The 15943-nt window shown below is 42.6% G+C and overlaps 1 protein-coding gene across 1 annotated transcript in view; it reads left to right on the plus strand.

The window, feature by feature from the left end:
* The window catches only part of TLL1 (tolloid like 1), a 586556-nt gene that overhangs the window by 327862 nt on the left and 242751 nt on the right, over positions 1-15943 (plus strand). The window contains 1 exon segment of the mRNA XM_029571633.1: positions 7383-7488. Within this exon segment, the coding sequence (XP_029427493.1) occupies positions 7383-7488 (106 nt within the window).

Consider the following 15943-nt stretch of genomic DNA (forward strand, 5'->3'; position numbering starts at 1 on the left):
ATTTCTACACTGCAACTAAAAGAAATGATCAGTAAATAATACCTTTCAGGCTCAGTCTGATCTTCAGTCTCTTGCCTGTGAAAGATCTTTGGCCACAGCAAAAATATCAATGGCAGCAAGGATCTTTTTCATTTGGTAGCTTATTGTTGGGAAATTGATTAGACTTATGTAAAGAAAGGTAGATTTATTTTTAAAGTGCTCAAGTGTGTTCCTTCTGTCATCTCCTTTTCTCCATCAACCTCTCTCCCCTTCAAGTCTCATCTATAGTTGGTAGATTGTAAAAAAACCATTCATTCACATTAGAAAGGGAGTGGATAATGGACTGGGTTGCCCACTAACTAGTCATTTGCTTCAGGTGAGACCCCCACCCTGTATGGGAGGTCCCCTGTTTTTGTGACTAGACAAGGTATGGGACTGAGACCCCTATAAACACTGCTATTCAGGATGACATATCTTAAACTTGCAGTGCTTAGTGGGCCCAACTAACCACAGCAAGGATCCAAAAAAATATGTCAAAACTGTGGAGTCTGTCCATCTCCACACTAGTATGAACCATCTGTGTCTTGTACATTGTGAGCTGTGAAGCAATGCTAAGAGTCCCTGTGATTTCTCATTGTTTTGTCTGTGAAGAAATATGTGTTATATGAATATGTGTATATGTGTAAGAATTGCTTCAAAAGTGTTTGTGGTCAAATATATTCGTCCCGAAGGGCCTATGGGTAAAATTGTACAGTGTCATTTCCTGTCCATAGCCTTCATTTTCATGACAGCTGTTCCCAATTAGTTGAACTCTCTCAAAGAAGCTCAATGTAGTATGTTACACTATTTAGCTTGCCCTTGTTAAGTATCATGTTTATATTAATAAGTTAATATAAGGTCCTAGCAGGTATAAAATAGCATCCAATCAAAAGGAGCAATTGTGTGCTACGATAACACTTATAGTGGATTATTTTGAAAACAATAAATAAAGAAAAGATATTAACAGAATAAATATATTACAACATACAACATCTTGTGTTATGATAGTTTTAATTGAAAACAGTTTTCAACAGATCTAATCAAATTTATAAAATAGTCGCCTTAATGTTAAAGAATTCAGTCCCCCGACATGGGACCATCTTTTACAGAGCTGCACTGGAGAGAAAAAGGCTGAGTCTAAAAGTGTAGAGTATATTCTGGATTAAATGATGTGCATAAAAACATTGAGAAAGTAAAAAAAAAACTATAAAGCAGTATATCGCACTGGGGTGAATTGTCATCTGGGCTTACAAAGAATACCAATGTGAGTTGTTTGAAAAGCTTGGAAATGGAGCTATGTCATATCCGCAGTGATTCATTTAAGGCAGCAGTGGAGCTGTGCCATGATTGGCTTAGAAAATATATTGGGATACTTTGTAAAATCACAAAGGTTTCAATGTGAGATGTCTGAAACACTATAGGCAAGGTAACACTATCCCCAGAGTGATACACCGGGCAAAGAAAGCAACTTGAAGCAGCTTTGAAGTCATGTTCAGAGCAGTTTGGAGAGTGGATGTCTAAATATTAAGGACTCACGCCCATGTGGAATTATTTAGACGTGGCAATACTGAGCGTTTCAAATAGGTTCAGCGTCCAGCTTACAAATTCTTGCTAAATAGCGTGGTCTAAGCATATTCTATTTAGCATTAATTCAGTAACCCCTCATTTGAATATGATCTTCCTTCATTTACATGTTCAAGCAGACAAATTTTGCATGCTCTTCTTAATGGCTTTTTAGACCATTTTGACAAGAATGGTAGGGCCTTCCTGCATAGCTCAACATTTTTGTGTGCATATGATGGTCTTGCAGCTGAATTTTGGATAGACTGTAGCAGAGAAAGGCGGTTTATCAGCAGTCCTTCAAGAAAAAGGTTGCAGCAGTTCAAGTGAGATATGACAAGCATGGATAGGGTCTTAGTATGTTCAGAAAGGAACAGCAGAATTTGGTGATGTTATACAGAAATAAATGACATGTTTTAGCAATATTTCAAGGAGAGTAGAGAAGGTTGGGGACAAAGAACCAGGGGGATGACAATGTTATCTACTAAGACAGAAAAATGTGGAAGTGATAAAGTGAGTTTGGGAGGAATAGAAGTTCAGTCTTCTCCAAGTTATTTTTAAGGAAGCAGTGGGACATCTAGGCGACTTTGTCAGATAAACAAGTCAAGATCTGATACTGGATGCCAGGTGAAAGTTCCAGTACAGAAATAGATTGTGATTCTCATCAGATAAAAATGGTATTGCAAGCCACAGGAGATCAGATAATGAAGGGAATGAATGTAAAAAGAGAAAAGAAGAGGTCCCATAACAGAGCCTTTGGGCATACTGACTGATAATCAAATAGCTGTAGTGGAGGATCCACTAAACGTACACTGAATGGTGATGGAAGGGGTAAGAGGTGAATCAAGATAAAATGAAGTCCCAGAATTCAAGTGAGAACAGAGATTCAAGGAGAAGACTGATTAACAGTAATAAAAGCAGCATTCATTGAACATGACAGTTGAGTAGTGGCTTCTGACCTTAGCCATGAACATAAGGACATAAGAATTGCCATAATGGGTAAGACCAAGGGTCCACAAGTCCAGTATCCTGTCTCCAACAGTGGCCACAAGTACATCCTATCCTGTTAATGCCCGGGGATAAGCAAACACTTTTCCCCAAATCTATCTAGTTAAGAACAGTTTATGGACTTCTCCTCCAAGAACATGTCCAAACCTATTTTTAAGCCCAGCTATGTTAGCCACCTTTACCACATCCTCTGGCAATTAATTCCCGAGCTTAATTGTCTGTTGAGTGAAAAAAATGAAGATGTCAGACTATACGGCACTGGATGGCTGGCGCCATCTTTAATGGCGCCGGCCATCCAGTGCTCCTACCATGTGACAGGGGCCGGCCAATGGCACGGATACCCTTTCACATGGTAAGGGCAAAGGGCCATCGGCGCCTTTTTTTTTTTAGCGCAGCTGATGGCCTGGGAACGGGAGATCGCTCCCCGTGGCCCCCCCTGGACCACCAGGTATGTGTAAAATGTTTTGGGGGTTGGTCGGGAGAGTGGGGGAGGCTAAGGGGGTAATTTTAAAGGGTTCGGGGTGGGGTTTTTTTTTTTATCAGCGCGGGCCTCACTAAAAAAAATTAGTGATGTGAATTGGAATCGGAACTGATCCCAATTCACATCTCTAACGATCAGATTTTTCCCCCCTCCCAGCCGAACCCGATCATTAAAACGATCGGGCACACGATTCACATCCCTAGTCTGTACTACAGTGTTGTAAGAAGATGCTGCCTGATTATCAGAATGTGATTGGGTAGCAGAGAAGAGAGATTTAACCAAAATAGAAAGGTTGCATGGAGCAATAAATAGTCTAGAGATTCCTAATGGTACTAGATGCAGTAACAGTGCAGGTCTCTTGGGGAGAAAGATTAAAAGTAATCAAATGATGGCCAGAGAAATGAAAATCTGAGGTATAAAAGCTAGAGGTGCCATTTGGAAAAAAGGGCTATAAATCAAGACATAGTAACCACAGTAACTAGTAGTGCAGCTGCGGACATTAGCTTAGGCACAGTAGCTCAGTGCACATTCTGTACACAGATTAAAATCTCAGCTAACAGGAAGTCTACTGTATTTGATCACCGCAGGAATTTTAAATTTACAGTACAGAACAGCACAAATGCACAAGTCAGCGTCTCAGCATACTGGAAGTAGCTGCACTACTAGTTATTGTGAAGGAATTAACATTATTTGAATGGTTATCTTCTTTTTCATGTTGTTCTTATATATGTAGCCCTGAAGCAGTCCAAGTTGTATAGGCAAAACTCGGCCCGAGTCAGGCATTGGTTTTTTCCTTTTAATTAAAGTATTTCCTGAACCGATCTAATTTTGTTCTTGTTGATTTTTCTGCTACATTTGATCAGCTTCTGTGTTGTTTTCTGGGACCATCCCTAAATCAAGACACAGGCTATGCTGGTGAGTGGGAACAGTAGAGCGTAGTTGGAGGTTGAACAAAGAGGTTAAGACAAGGAGCTTTGCAACAAAGAAGATGGGTCATCAGGATGGAGGTTAAAATCCTCAGGAAAAATGGAAGGGGAAGATGGGTTATGGAAGAAGGAAAGCCAGGAATCAAGGTTAGTAATGAAAGGTGAGGGGAATTTGTCAGGGGACAATAGATAACAGATATTAGGGGTGTGCATTCGTTTACAACGTATTGATAATCCGCAACGTATAGGGCAGTATTCGTTGTATGCGTGGGGAAAGAAATGTATCGCAAATTTAAACAAACCCCCCATCCTCCTGACCCCCCCAACTCCCTGGTTGTCCAGCGGGGGGTCCAGGAGCCATCTCCTGCACTCATGCCATCTCCTGCCGATATTCAAAATGGCACCGATAGCCTTTGCCCTTACTATGTCACAAGGGCTACCGGTGCCATTGGTCGGCTCCTACCATGTGACAGGGGCTAACCAATGGCACCGGTAGCTCCTGTGACATAGTAAGGGCAAAGGCTATCAGCGCCATTTTGATTACTGGCAGCCGATGGCCCGAGTGCAGGAGATTGCTCCTGGACCCCTGCTGTACCACCAGGGACTTTTGGCAAGTCTTGGAGGACCCTTTTGACTCCCACAAGACTTGCCAAAAGTCCCTGGTGGTCCAGCGGGGGTCCTGGAGCAACCTCCTGCACTCAGGCCATCGGCTGCCAGTATTCAAAATGGCACTGATAGCCTTTGCCCTATGTCACAGGGCCTACCAATGGCACTAGTAGCTCCTGTGACATAGTAAGGGCAAAGGCTATCGGCGCCATTTTGAATATTGGCAGCCAGTGGCCCGAGTGCAGGAGGTCGCTCCCGGACCCCCGCTGGATCACCAGGGACTTTTGGCAAGACTTGTGGGGGTCAGGAGGGTCTACCAAGACTTGCCAAAACTCCCTGGTGGTCTGGACCACCAGGGAGTTTTGGTAAGTCTTGGGGGGTCAGGAGGGTGGGGGTTTGTAGTTAATTAAATTTTATCCGGGAAACGATTAAGAATGAATGCATGAATGTATCGGGGGCCCCCCCCTTGCCGAATGCAATGTATCTGTCCCTCGACAAATACGAATACCGAATGCAACGTATTCGGTCCCTCTGCACATCCCTAACAGATATCTGAAGGGATTGGGGGGAGGGGCAAATAGGTGGATGGAATGAACTTCATAGGAAGAAAAGGAGTGGGTCTGAGGAGGGAAAAGGAGCGAAAATTTGGAGGAAGCTAGAGTAAGAAGCCAATATCACCACCACTACCAACAGAGTGAGGAATATGAGAAGTTTATTGCCTAGGCCCCATAGTGTTTCATTACTTGAGAATAGAAAAGTTGTTCTTTAGGAAGATAATAATCTTGCAGCATATGTCCAGAAATGTCAAGCCTTATAGATTTATAGAATTGGAAAATGGAAAGGGTGGTTTTGTAATTCCATGCATAAGGCTGAAGTCTGTGTTTAGAAAGTAAGGCTGCTATGAAAATTATAGGTGTATGCGGAACCCAGCACGTCATATACTATATGTGCACATTAATGCCTGCTTCTCAGCAGCTGTAAATGTGCATGCTTACAGTTGCGTGCATTCTTTCAAAAATCAAAATCATGAGGTGAATTTTCATAGAGTTACATACAGAAAAATCAGCATATATGTGCATATGAAGCCTGCATTTGTGTAATGGGTATTTTTTAAAAGTTGAAAGTATGCTTATATTTTACATTTCACACACACAAATACATATATATAAGAAAGGGGTGGTATAAGAGCATTTCAGGACATAAGTCTCTATTTTAAAAGACACATTTGCATATTTGTCAACTTACTTGCATAATTTTACCCCTGCTTATTATCTGGTGTAATTAATATTAGACTGTTTATGATGTATTGTTGGCTGGGTGGAAGGTCTGGTTGACCTGGGAGAAGTTCAGGCTGAAGAACCAGGAAGGTCTCATGTTCTTGGGAAAGGACTGGGAGAATGCTGGAATAAATGGTAAACTAGACATTTTAATTACACACACATTATAAAATATACTGACTTAGCGTGTGTAAATTAGGATTTTTACGAGTAGGTCCTACTTTATTTTCACATATTAAATAAATATATGTCTATTTTTTAAATAGCTAGGGAAAGCAGATACGATCAATGCATTGAAATACTCGCTTTCAATGCATTGTATATATTTGTGTATAAGCGTACATATGTGTGTATATTGCGGAGTAAAGATACACACCAGTTATCTACGTGCAGCCATAAATATTGGTATATAAAATGCCAAATAAATAAATAAATAAATAAATATATGCACATACATGCAGCTGTGCACAGTTGTTTAAAGTTATCCACCCTGTGCATAAACGGTTTCCCTGCCCCAACCCCATCTCTGGGAATGCCCATTTCTAGTTCACGTAAACGTACATGCAAAATTGTTTTTACGTGCACAACCCCAGGGCAATTTTCTAAAAGGCTATTTATGCACATAAAACTACATTTTATGCCTGTAAATGCTTCCGAAAATTAGGCCCTATATTATAATAGTCCATTGTTTTCAACAACTTTGATATTGTTTTCCTCCTTTAATAAATGATCATTTGAACATTAATCAACTAAAACATATTGCATTTAAGGACCCATATTTTCTCGTATTTATCAAGTTCTTTTTACTTGTGTTTATTAGCGATTCAATAGAAAATAATCTTCTTATTTTTGGCATGCACTGAAGTATGATTGTAGAAATAAAAGGAAAGTTTATCTTATGGTGTGACCAAATTGCAGTACAAATCAGCCAATCTGATCTCCCCTAATGGATAAACTAGGAAGAACCTAATATGACTCACAACAATCTTTGCATTATTCCTTTTTTGATTGTACAGTGTTTTAAACTGAAGTACTTTTTTCTTGTACAAAGACACTCCGTACAGCTAATTGGCAGACTTTGCTTTTTCCAGTGGAATATAAACTAATATGCCACTTTCAGAATGAAGTATAATTGATTATCACAAAATTATAACTTATTTTTTAAAAAAAATTGGGCCCATCAATCTGCAGTCATAAGAGTCTTCCACCTCTGGAAGAGAAAAAGTTTCAAGGAATGTAACTTATTTTCCAGGTGGAAGGTACTTGACCTTTGGTTTCATGTTTTGCCACACATCCGGGCATGAATCCAAAACCAAGAATGCCTGCTCTACCATGCATAACTGTTTAATTTGTGTTCACTTAATTATAATGCCCAATTTGTCCTGTGTTACTAAATATTTAATTAGTCCTTTTTTAATTGTAAGGAATAAACAAGAAGTGAATATTCTTGAGAAAGCTAGCACCATGAAAGAGTTATCAAAATATTTTCTCTTGGAACGATTACAGGTCAGGAGTACAACTTTCTGAAGATGGAACCTGGAGAAGTGAATTCCTTAGGGGAATCATATGATTTTGACAGCATTATGCACTATGCCAGGAACACCTTCTCAAGGTTGGAATCTCAGGTTATACCTTTTGACTTTTAATTCCATTTTTCTGTCTGACTGCATTTGGTTTATGTGGGGCACCGTACCCTTTTCCAGGATCTAAGTTAACATTTTTTACGCTTGTAATATTCAAATACCTTAAAGATATATACAGTAAAAGAAGGTGGATGAAAGTACTGGGAGCACAGGGAGGGCAACAGCACCTAGGCACTGCAGTGAAGGCTCATGTGCAGGGCTCTGGCAGAAGAGAGGAGCAAGCAGAAGGACATTGATTAGATTCCCTCCGTGATGCCTTCTCTCTTGTTTTCTCTGGCTTCAGTCAGCAGAGAGGAAGGCCTGTTAACAGCTGCCCTGCTTCCCATAGCTGATTGGCTCATGCAAACAGAACAAACCAATCAGCTGTGAGAGATGGTAGAAGGAGACTTATGCTAGGCAGGGCTTTTTTAAATCCCTGTATCCGTTTGCAGGAGTTAGAGCAAGAAGAAAGAACTATAGGGATCACTACATTGGGGAGAGAGAGAGAGAGGGGGGAATTGAAGTGAGAACATAGAGAGAATGGAATGCATTGTGTAGAATTGCTGAGAGAGGGGGAGGGAGGAGGGACAAGAGGTATCAGAACAGAAAGGAAGGAGTGCACTAGGGGAGGGATTGGAGAAGTGTGAACGTACTGGGTGGAGGTCAGAGAGAAAAAGAGCATTAGGTTGGGTTTGGAGAGAGAGAGAGATGAGAACACATAGGAGGGAAGACAGGAGAGTTATAGGGGGTAGCGAGTGATGAAAGCACTATGAGAGGGAGAGAGGGGTGAGAGCACTGCGCAGAGAGTGTAGGGTGAGAACCATGAGCATGTGGGGAGAGCAGGGAGAGCACATTGGCTGGGAGCATATGAGGTGAGAGCATTGTGTGGGGTGGGTGGGTAAGAGCATTGAGCAGAGGAAGAGAGATATGAGATCTGATATAGGGGAGTGTTGGATGAGAGCACTGAGCAGAAAAAGGGTGAGGTGATACATGAGTACTGGGCAGGTGGAGTGCTGGTTGTGAAGACTGGGCAGGGAGAGAGAGGGGTGAGAGTATTGGATATAAGAGGAAGTTTGGGATGAGAGCACTGGGTGGGTGAAGAGAGAGCCCTGGGCAGGGGAAGGAAGAGTAGGGTGAGAGCATTGAGTAAGGGGGTGAAAGCATTGGGTAGAGGGGTAGTGTAATCTTAGAGCACTGGATGGATGGGGAGTGTGGGTTGAGAACACTGGGCAGGGGGAGAGAAGTGAGAGCACTGATTGGGGGGGGGGGCTGGGGTGAGAGCACTGAGCAAGAGGGGAATATAGGGAGAAAGCATTGGGTGGGGAAAGAGAGTAGTGAGAGCATTCACCAGGAAGCAAGTGTAGGGTGAGAGTCATGTGGGAGCTTGGGGCTGAGAGTGGTGGGCAGAGTTGTGTATGTGTGAGGTTAGAGCACAGGGGCAGGAGTGGGAAAATGTGGAGATGGGATCCCTGGGCAGAGAGGTGTGGACTGAGGATGAGAGCACTGAGCCATGGTATGGTGAGTGTGGGGAAAGAGCACTGCTTGTGCTGGGGGTAATGTGGCCTCAGCACACGGCTTGAAGGAGAAGCTGATGTAATGTATTTGAGTTGGAAGGAACAACATGAAAACTTGTACCAGTGTCTAAAAGATCTTTGAGTCACCACTGAGTAAAAAACCTCATTATAATGTCCGCAACTATCTGGAATTGTCAACAAACCAGTATCTTATCTCATCCAGGATTTCAAAGATGAAAGGCTGGGGGATGACAGGAAGAGAGGGCTTGGTCTAGGGAGCAGAGTAGTTTTCCTCTGCTCTGCTCTGTGCTCTGTCCACTCCCTGCATCACCCCCTCCTCTCTTGTTTCTTGCAAGGTGAATGGGGGAGGGGAAGGAAAATAATAGGGGGTGGGAGTTGGATTAGGGAACAGAGAGGTCTGTTTTCAGCCACTGTCTGGCTGACCAAGTTAGCCGGATAAACATATCCGGCTAACTTGGCTGGGATATTCAGCACAGGCCCAGCACAACTGGGTGTGCATATCATGCATTTGCAGGGTGGCACACCCGGGGGGACGGTAGTACAGCGGCAGCAGGAGAGGCCGTGGTACCACTGAGGGAGTTCAACCTGTCAGTGGCTAAAGAAGGAGAGAGACCGGCGACGGGATGAGCTCTGCCAGCAGCCTCTCCTTCAGCCTCCAGCAGCCTGCGGCCTCTCTCCTTCCTCACCACTGGTGGGTATCCCTTAATGGCCAAATCTCTGCCATTGTCAGTTTTTATTTCTATTGAAGTCTGGAGCTGGTAGAAGCCACCTAGAGGGGTGGTGTGTGTGGGATCCTATGTGTGTGTTTGTGTGTCTGTGTGAACACATATGTGTGTGCGTATGAGAGCCTCTGTGTTTGTGTCTGTGTGTGAGCCTATGTGTGTGTTTGTATGAGTGCCTATGTGTATGTGTGTGTCTGTGCGACAGCCTATGTGTCTATGTGAGCACATATGTGTGTGCAAGAGTGTATGTGTGTGTTTATATGTATCTGTAGGAGAATCTATGTGTGTGTGTGTCTGTGTGAGAGCCTTTGTGCCTGTGAATGTGTCTGTGAGAGCCTGTGTGACATGTGTGTGTTTATGAATGTTTGTGTGCCTGTGAGAGCCTATGTGTCACATACAGCTCTCACAGGCAAAAACACACACACATACATAATGTATCTGTGAGGGAGAAGGAGCCTGTGTATGTGAGAGAAGGAATGTGTGAGAGAATAAAGTTGTTATTTTGTGTGTGTGTGAGAGGGAAGATGCAATTTATATAGCCCTACCTCCCCAATCTACGATGATTTCAGGGGGACTGGAAATCAAAAGATCCCAGGTATGGAGAGCAGGAGATTTTTAAATCCTTATTTGTTTTAATTATTGGGTGTAATTTGATGTTTCTGATTTTTTGAAATATTTAATTTTTGAGGGGCAAATAGATCAATTTTTAATTATTGGATTTTTTATTCATCAAATGTTTTGAAATATTTGACTGGCATTTGGGAAATTTTGGATATTCTTATTCATTAACTGGTTTGAAATATTTATTCTGTTTGCAAATATGATTTTACTATTATGATTGATGCTTTATATTTCTTAATTTTATTTTTTAATGTTTTATGAAGAATGGTAATGTTCCTGTTTTTCCACTGTTGCTCTGCATGTAGAGGCGGGCTTGTTGTGGGTTCCATTTCACTTCTTCTCAGCATGTTTCTGTTTATACTTTCTGATCTCTTCATTCTGTATTCGGTGAGGGTCTGTATGAGTTCTGAGGGGGTGGGGGCATGTCAGTTTTTTAAAATATAGATTGTAGGAGGGAACTTGATGGGCTGAGAAGGAGACTGGGGGTGGGGGGGATCAGCACAGTAATTGTTCTCACAGGGCAGCAAAAGCCTAGCACTGGCCCTGATTCAGCGGCACTGCCATGTCACTTAATATACCCAGCTATCTAATAAGCCATATAAGGTTATCTGGCTAACTTTAGACCTGCTCAATAACAGGTCTAACTTACCAGCCAGCTTAGCTGGATAAGGCTGTATATCCACACTTATAAGTAGTTCTGCCATGGAATACCCCTGTCTTGCCTCCCACTTAGTTGGTTGTCTGTGGCTAAGTGGTGGCCAGTGAACACAGCGAATATTGAATCAGTACCACTTAGCCGGACAAGTTTGAACTTGTCCGGCTAAGTGGTGCTTAATATTAATCTTAGAGTAACTCTGCTCTGCTTTGTTCCCTACCCACTCTAGCGTCATTCCTTCCACTCCTCTTCCCTGCAGCTACTGCCTGGAGCAGGAAGCAGAAGGCTCTCAGATAACTGGCATATTCAATCAAATGGCACTGCTTATTCCCCATGCATGCCACTAATGGGACTGTTCGATGCACAAGAAGTAAACATTTGTCAGCAGAAAGGTTAACAAAATGAGGCTCCAAGAGGGTAGAATGAGAAGCAACACGAGGAAATATTTCTTTACTGAAAGAATAGTGGATAGATAGAACAGCCTCCCTGCAAATTAGTAGCAAGTAAAACCTATACTGGAATTTAAGAAAGTAAAGGATAAGCATTGAGGATTGTTAGTTGCAAGGAAGTGAAGATCAAAGTTGCAGAGAGGGTAGCTTTCCTGCTGTAGTTGGAAGGATAAATAGACTGACAGCCCCTATCTGCTGTCAAATTCTTTGTGTTTCTAATTAGGGTATACAATGAATAATTAAATTCTAGTCTTGGTTTGTTCCTTAATGTAAGTAAAAACTACCGACTAGATATAATCGTTGCCGAAGCGTGGGTCTCTTCTGTGTCATAGCCTGTCGATTGCTGTGCTACCCTGCAGTCCTGTGGCTGTGCTTGTCAGAGCCCCATGGCTTTGCAGACTGTACTAGTGCTTGTGCTATTCGCAAAGTACAAGCACCGTAGAGCACACAGCACCCCCTCACAGCCAGGTGCTGATGTGAGAAGACCTGCATGCAGAAAGGCACAGTAAGGTGGCATGACTCATCCACTGGAAACTATTTTAAACACTATAACATCACCATAAAGCACTGGGATCATGGCCCTGAGAGAATTATAGAGACTGAAGATGTTGTGATCACCTGGGACAGTCCTATTCCAACAGATAAAAAGCTTGGTGCAAGGAAACTGGATAGCATGGTAAAGGAGAAAACCACAGGGAAAGGATTGTTCATAGATGTGTCAGTTAGGGATGTGCAGTGCTTTTTTCATTTTGTTTCTTTTTAAGCTAGTGCACAATAATGTGAGTTAATGAGCGCTAACTCAAAATTATTGCAGACTAAAAATGAAACAACATTTTAAAAAAAGTGAGAAAAAATAGCAAATGAAACGAAAAAACGTTATGACATTTTTTGGCTGCACATCCCTAGTATCAGTACCAAAAGACCATTCTGTAGACTGTAGGGAGAAAGAGAAGATGTTCAAGTTCCAAATAGGAAACCAAGAAAATGTGGCAGAAAGATACAGAAATTGAACCAATTGTATTGGGAGCCAGTGGCCTGATTACAAAGAACTTCCAGGTACATCTAGCTGTGTTGCCTGAGCACACCATGAACTCTAGCAGAAAGCTCCCTTTGGCAAAATGCATATATTAGGAAGGGAATTAGCAGTAAATCTGAGAGACTGAGATCAGATTCAACATTACCCTGGCTTATGAGTGAGGTTCATTCCTGTCAAGGTCTGCACAAAATTAGCTCATTTGGAGACATTACCTCAAAGTCCCAACAACACACATGACAGGTTCTTGACAGACAGATGCCACCATCGATGGCTAAGTGTACTTTATATATAGATTGTCCACCTAAAATATGTCGACGGCCTGGAAAATATAAAATCTGGTCTAAAGTAAGATTTAATATTACTTTCATGTCCACCTAAGGGCAAATTAGGGTTGCCAACTGTCCGGATTTTCTCCAGATTGTACAGTGTCCGGAAAGCAGGAGGGGAACTAAAATGTTCAGAAATTGTCCAGATTTTAGCCCTCCAGGTGCAGCTGGAGGGGGTCTACCCAGCATCTCTGTGTCCTCCAGGCTGTTCCTCCTCTTCCTGCCCAGTGCCAGTGCCTCGTCTCTCCTTCCTGCAAAGCTATTTGACCCACTAGTACCTCTCCATAGCTATGAAGCCCCCTCGTGGTTCAAATAGTCAGCGTTTGCTCTGTGCGCGACAGAAGAGACAAGAGGCCTCAGCACTGGCTGGAGGAGCAGCACCTCATTCATCCCGCCTGAGCGGAGGTAGTGGCCGCAGGCCAGCAGGATTAAGATGATGTCATTGCCAAGGTAGGAGCCAGGTGCAGCAGCTGTGGAGCAGCCTTGGAATGCAGGGATGAAGAGGAGCAGAGGCGCAAAAGGCCAAGCCATGTCGGGCTCGGAGACGTAGGAGGCTGTGAGGGGTCAGGCCCACTGCGCAGAAATAAGGCAGAGGAGCAGGAGCTTGATTGGCAGCAGCCTCAGCCCGCCTGGCTTGCTGCCGCCCCAGCTTGAAATACATTGCATCAGGTTTGGTTAAACAAACGTCTTCCCAATCCGATGGCATGAAAAATCCCACAGCATTCCTCCCGATCCTCCCCTGGACTGGAAGCAGGAGCAGCAACAAATTGGATCTCTTATTGCCACAGGACCTGCCTCGCAGTATAGGCTGCGTGGTTGGCCCCACAGCAATAGAAGATGAGGCCCAATGAAATGCTGCTCCTGCTTCTGGCCCAGGGGAGGATCGGGATGAGGGCTGCCACAGAGGAAGAGTCACTGATGGTTCAATGAAAGGGAGGGAGGAGGAGGGAAAATGAGCCCTGGGGTGGCATCTGGGAGAGGGAAGGGGCTGTGAGAAGGCAAATGAGCCAGGCTGGGGTGCATCTAGAAGAAGGGAAGGAATGTGAGAAGGAAAAAGAGAGTGAGGGGCAGAAAGCATGTAGGAGGAAGGGATGAGAGCATGGGAGAGGTGGGTGAGAATGGAAAAATGCCTGAGTGTGAGGGTGAGAGCATCTGGAGGAAGGGAGTCAGAAGGGGGAAAGAAACTCTGGAGAAGAGGGAAAAGCCTTGGAAGAGAGATGAGAAAGTGTATATGCCTTTTAAGACAGCGTTAAAAAGGAGGGTCAGACAAAAGGGCCATTAGGGTCAGTATCCTGATTCAAACAGTGGCTAATCTAGGTCACTAGTACCTGGCAGGATCCCAGGGATAATCAATGGCTTTCCTCACATCTATCTGGTTAATAACAGATGATTATTTTTTAACCCAGCTATGCTGACTACATTTCCGATATCCTCTAGCAATAAATCCAGGGCTTAATTGTGTGTTGAGATAAAAACATATTTTCCTTGATTTGTTTTAAATGTGCTACTTGTTAACTTCATGGAGTGTTCCTTAGTCTTTGTATTTATTGAAATTGTATACAACTGATTTGAAATTACCTGTTCTATAAAATCATGAGTGAAGTATTTCCCCCTTACATCTCCCCCTCAGCCTTCTCTTCTCAAAGCTGAAGAGCCCTTATCTCATTAGGCTTACCTCATAGGGGAGCCATCCAATCCTATTTATTATTTTGGTTACCCTCCCTTCTCTGTGCATAAGGAATTTCCATATTGGGTCAGACCAAGGGTCCATCAAGCCCAGCATCCTATTTCCAGCAGTGGTCAATCCAGGCTGCAAGTATCTGAAAAGTACTCAAAAACTAAGTATATTCCATGATACTGATGCTAGTAATAGCAGTGGCTATTTTCTAGGTCAACTTGATTAATAGCAGGTAATGGACTTCTCCTTTAAGAACTTATACAAACCTTTTTTAAACCCAGCTACCCTAACTGCACTATACACATCCCCTGGCAACATATTCCAGAGTTTAATTATGCATTGCGTGGAAAATAATTTTCTCCCATTAGTTTTAAATGTGCTACATGCTAACTTCATGTAGTGCCCCCTAGTCCTTCTATTATCCGAAAGAGTAAATAACTGATTCACATTTACCCTTTCTAGACCTCTCATAATTTTAAATACTTCTATCATATCCCCTCAGCTGTCTCTTCTCCAAGCTGAACAGCCCTAACCTCTTTAGTCTTTCCTTATAGGGGAGCAGTTCTAACCCCTTTATCATTTTGGTTGCTCTTCTCTGTACCTTCTCCATCGCAATTATATCTTTCTTGAGATATGACAACCAGAATTGCACACAGTATTCAAGGTGCGATCTCACCATGGAGCGATATGGAGGCATTATGACATCCTCTGTTTTATTCACCATTCCTTTCCTAATAATTCCTAACTTTCTGTTTGCTTTTTTGACTGCTGCAGCACACTGTTTCAAAGTATTGTCCACTATGACTCCTAGATCTGTTTCCTGGGTGGTAGCTCCTAATATGGAACTTAACATCGTGTAACTACAGTATGGGTTATTTTTCCCTATATGCATCACCTTGCACTTTTACACATTAAATTTCATCTGCCATTTGGATGCCCAATTTTCCAGTCTCACAGGGTCTTCCTGCAATTTATCACAATCTGCTTGTGATTTAACTACTCTGAATAATTTTGTATCATCTGTCGTATTCCTTTCCAGATCGTTTATAAATATATTGAAAAAGCCCAGGTCCTAGTGCAGAGGCACTCCACTGTATGCCCTTTTCCACTGAGAAAATTGTCCATTTAATCCTACTCTCTGTTTCCTGTCTTTTAACCAGTTTGTAATCCACGATTTTTATTTCTCCTATATCTTTTTTGAGGATGCGGTGACCAGATTTGCACAGATTGTGTGCATCTTGGTGTGGTCACACAATGGAACAATACAGAGGTATTATGATATTCTCTGTTTATTTTCCATTCCTTTCTTAATAATTACTAATATTGTATTTGTTTGTTAGACTGGCACCACACACTGAGCTGAGGATTTCAAAATATTGTCCACGAGACTTCTACATTCTTAGGTGGCAACAATATGGAGCCT

This window comes from Rhinatrema bivittatum, chromosome 1 (assembly GCF_901001135.1).
Source record: "Rhinatrema bivittatum chromosome 1, aRhiBiv1.1, whole genome shotgun sequence".
NCBI classification, from domain to species: domain Eukaryota; kingdom Metazoa; phylum Chordata; class Amphibia; order Gymnophiona; family Rhinatrematidae; genus Rhinatrema; species Rhinatrema bivittatum.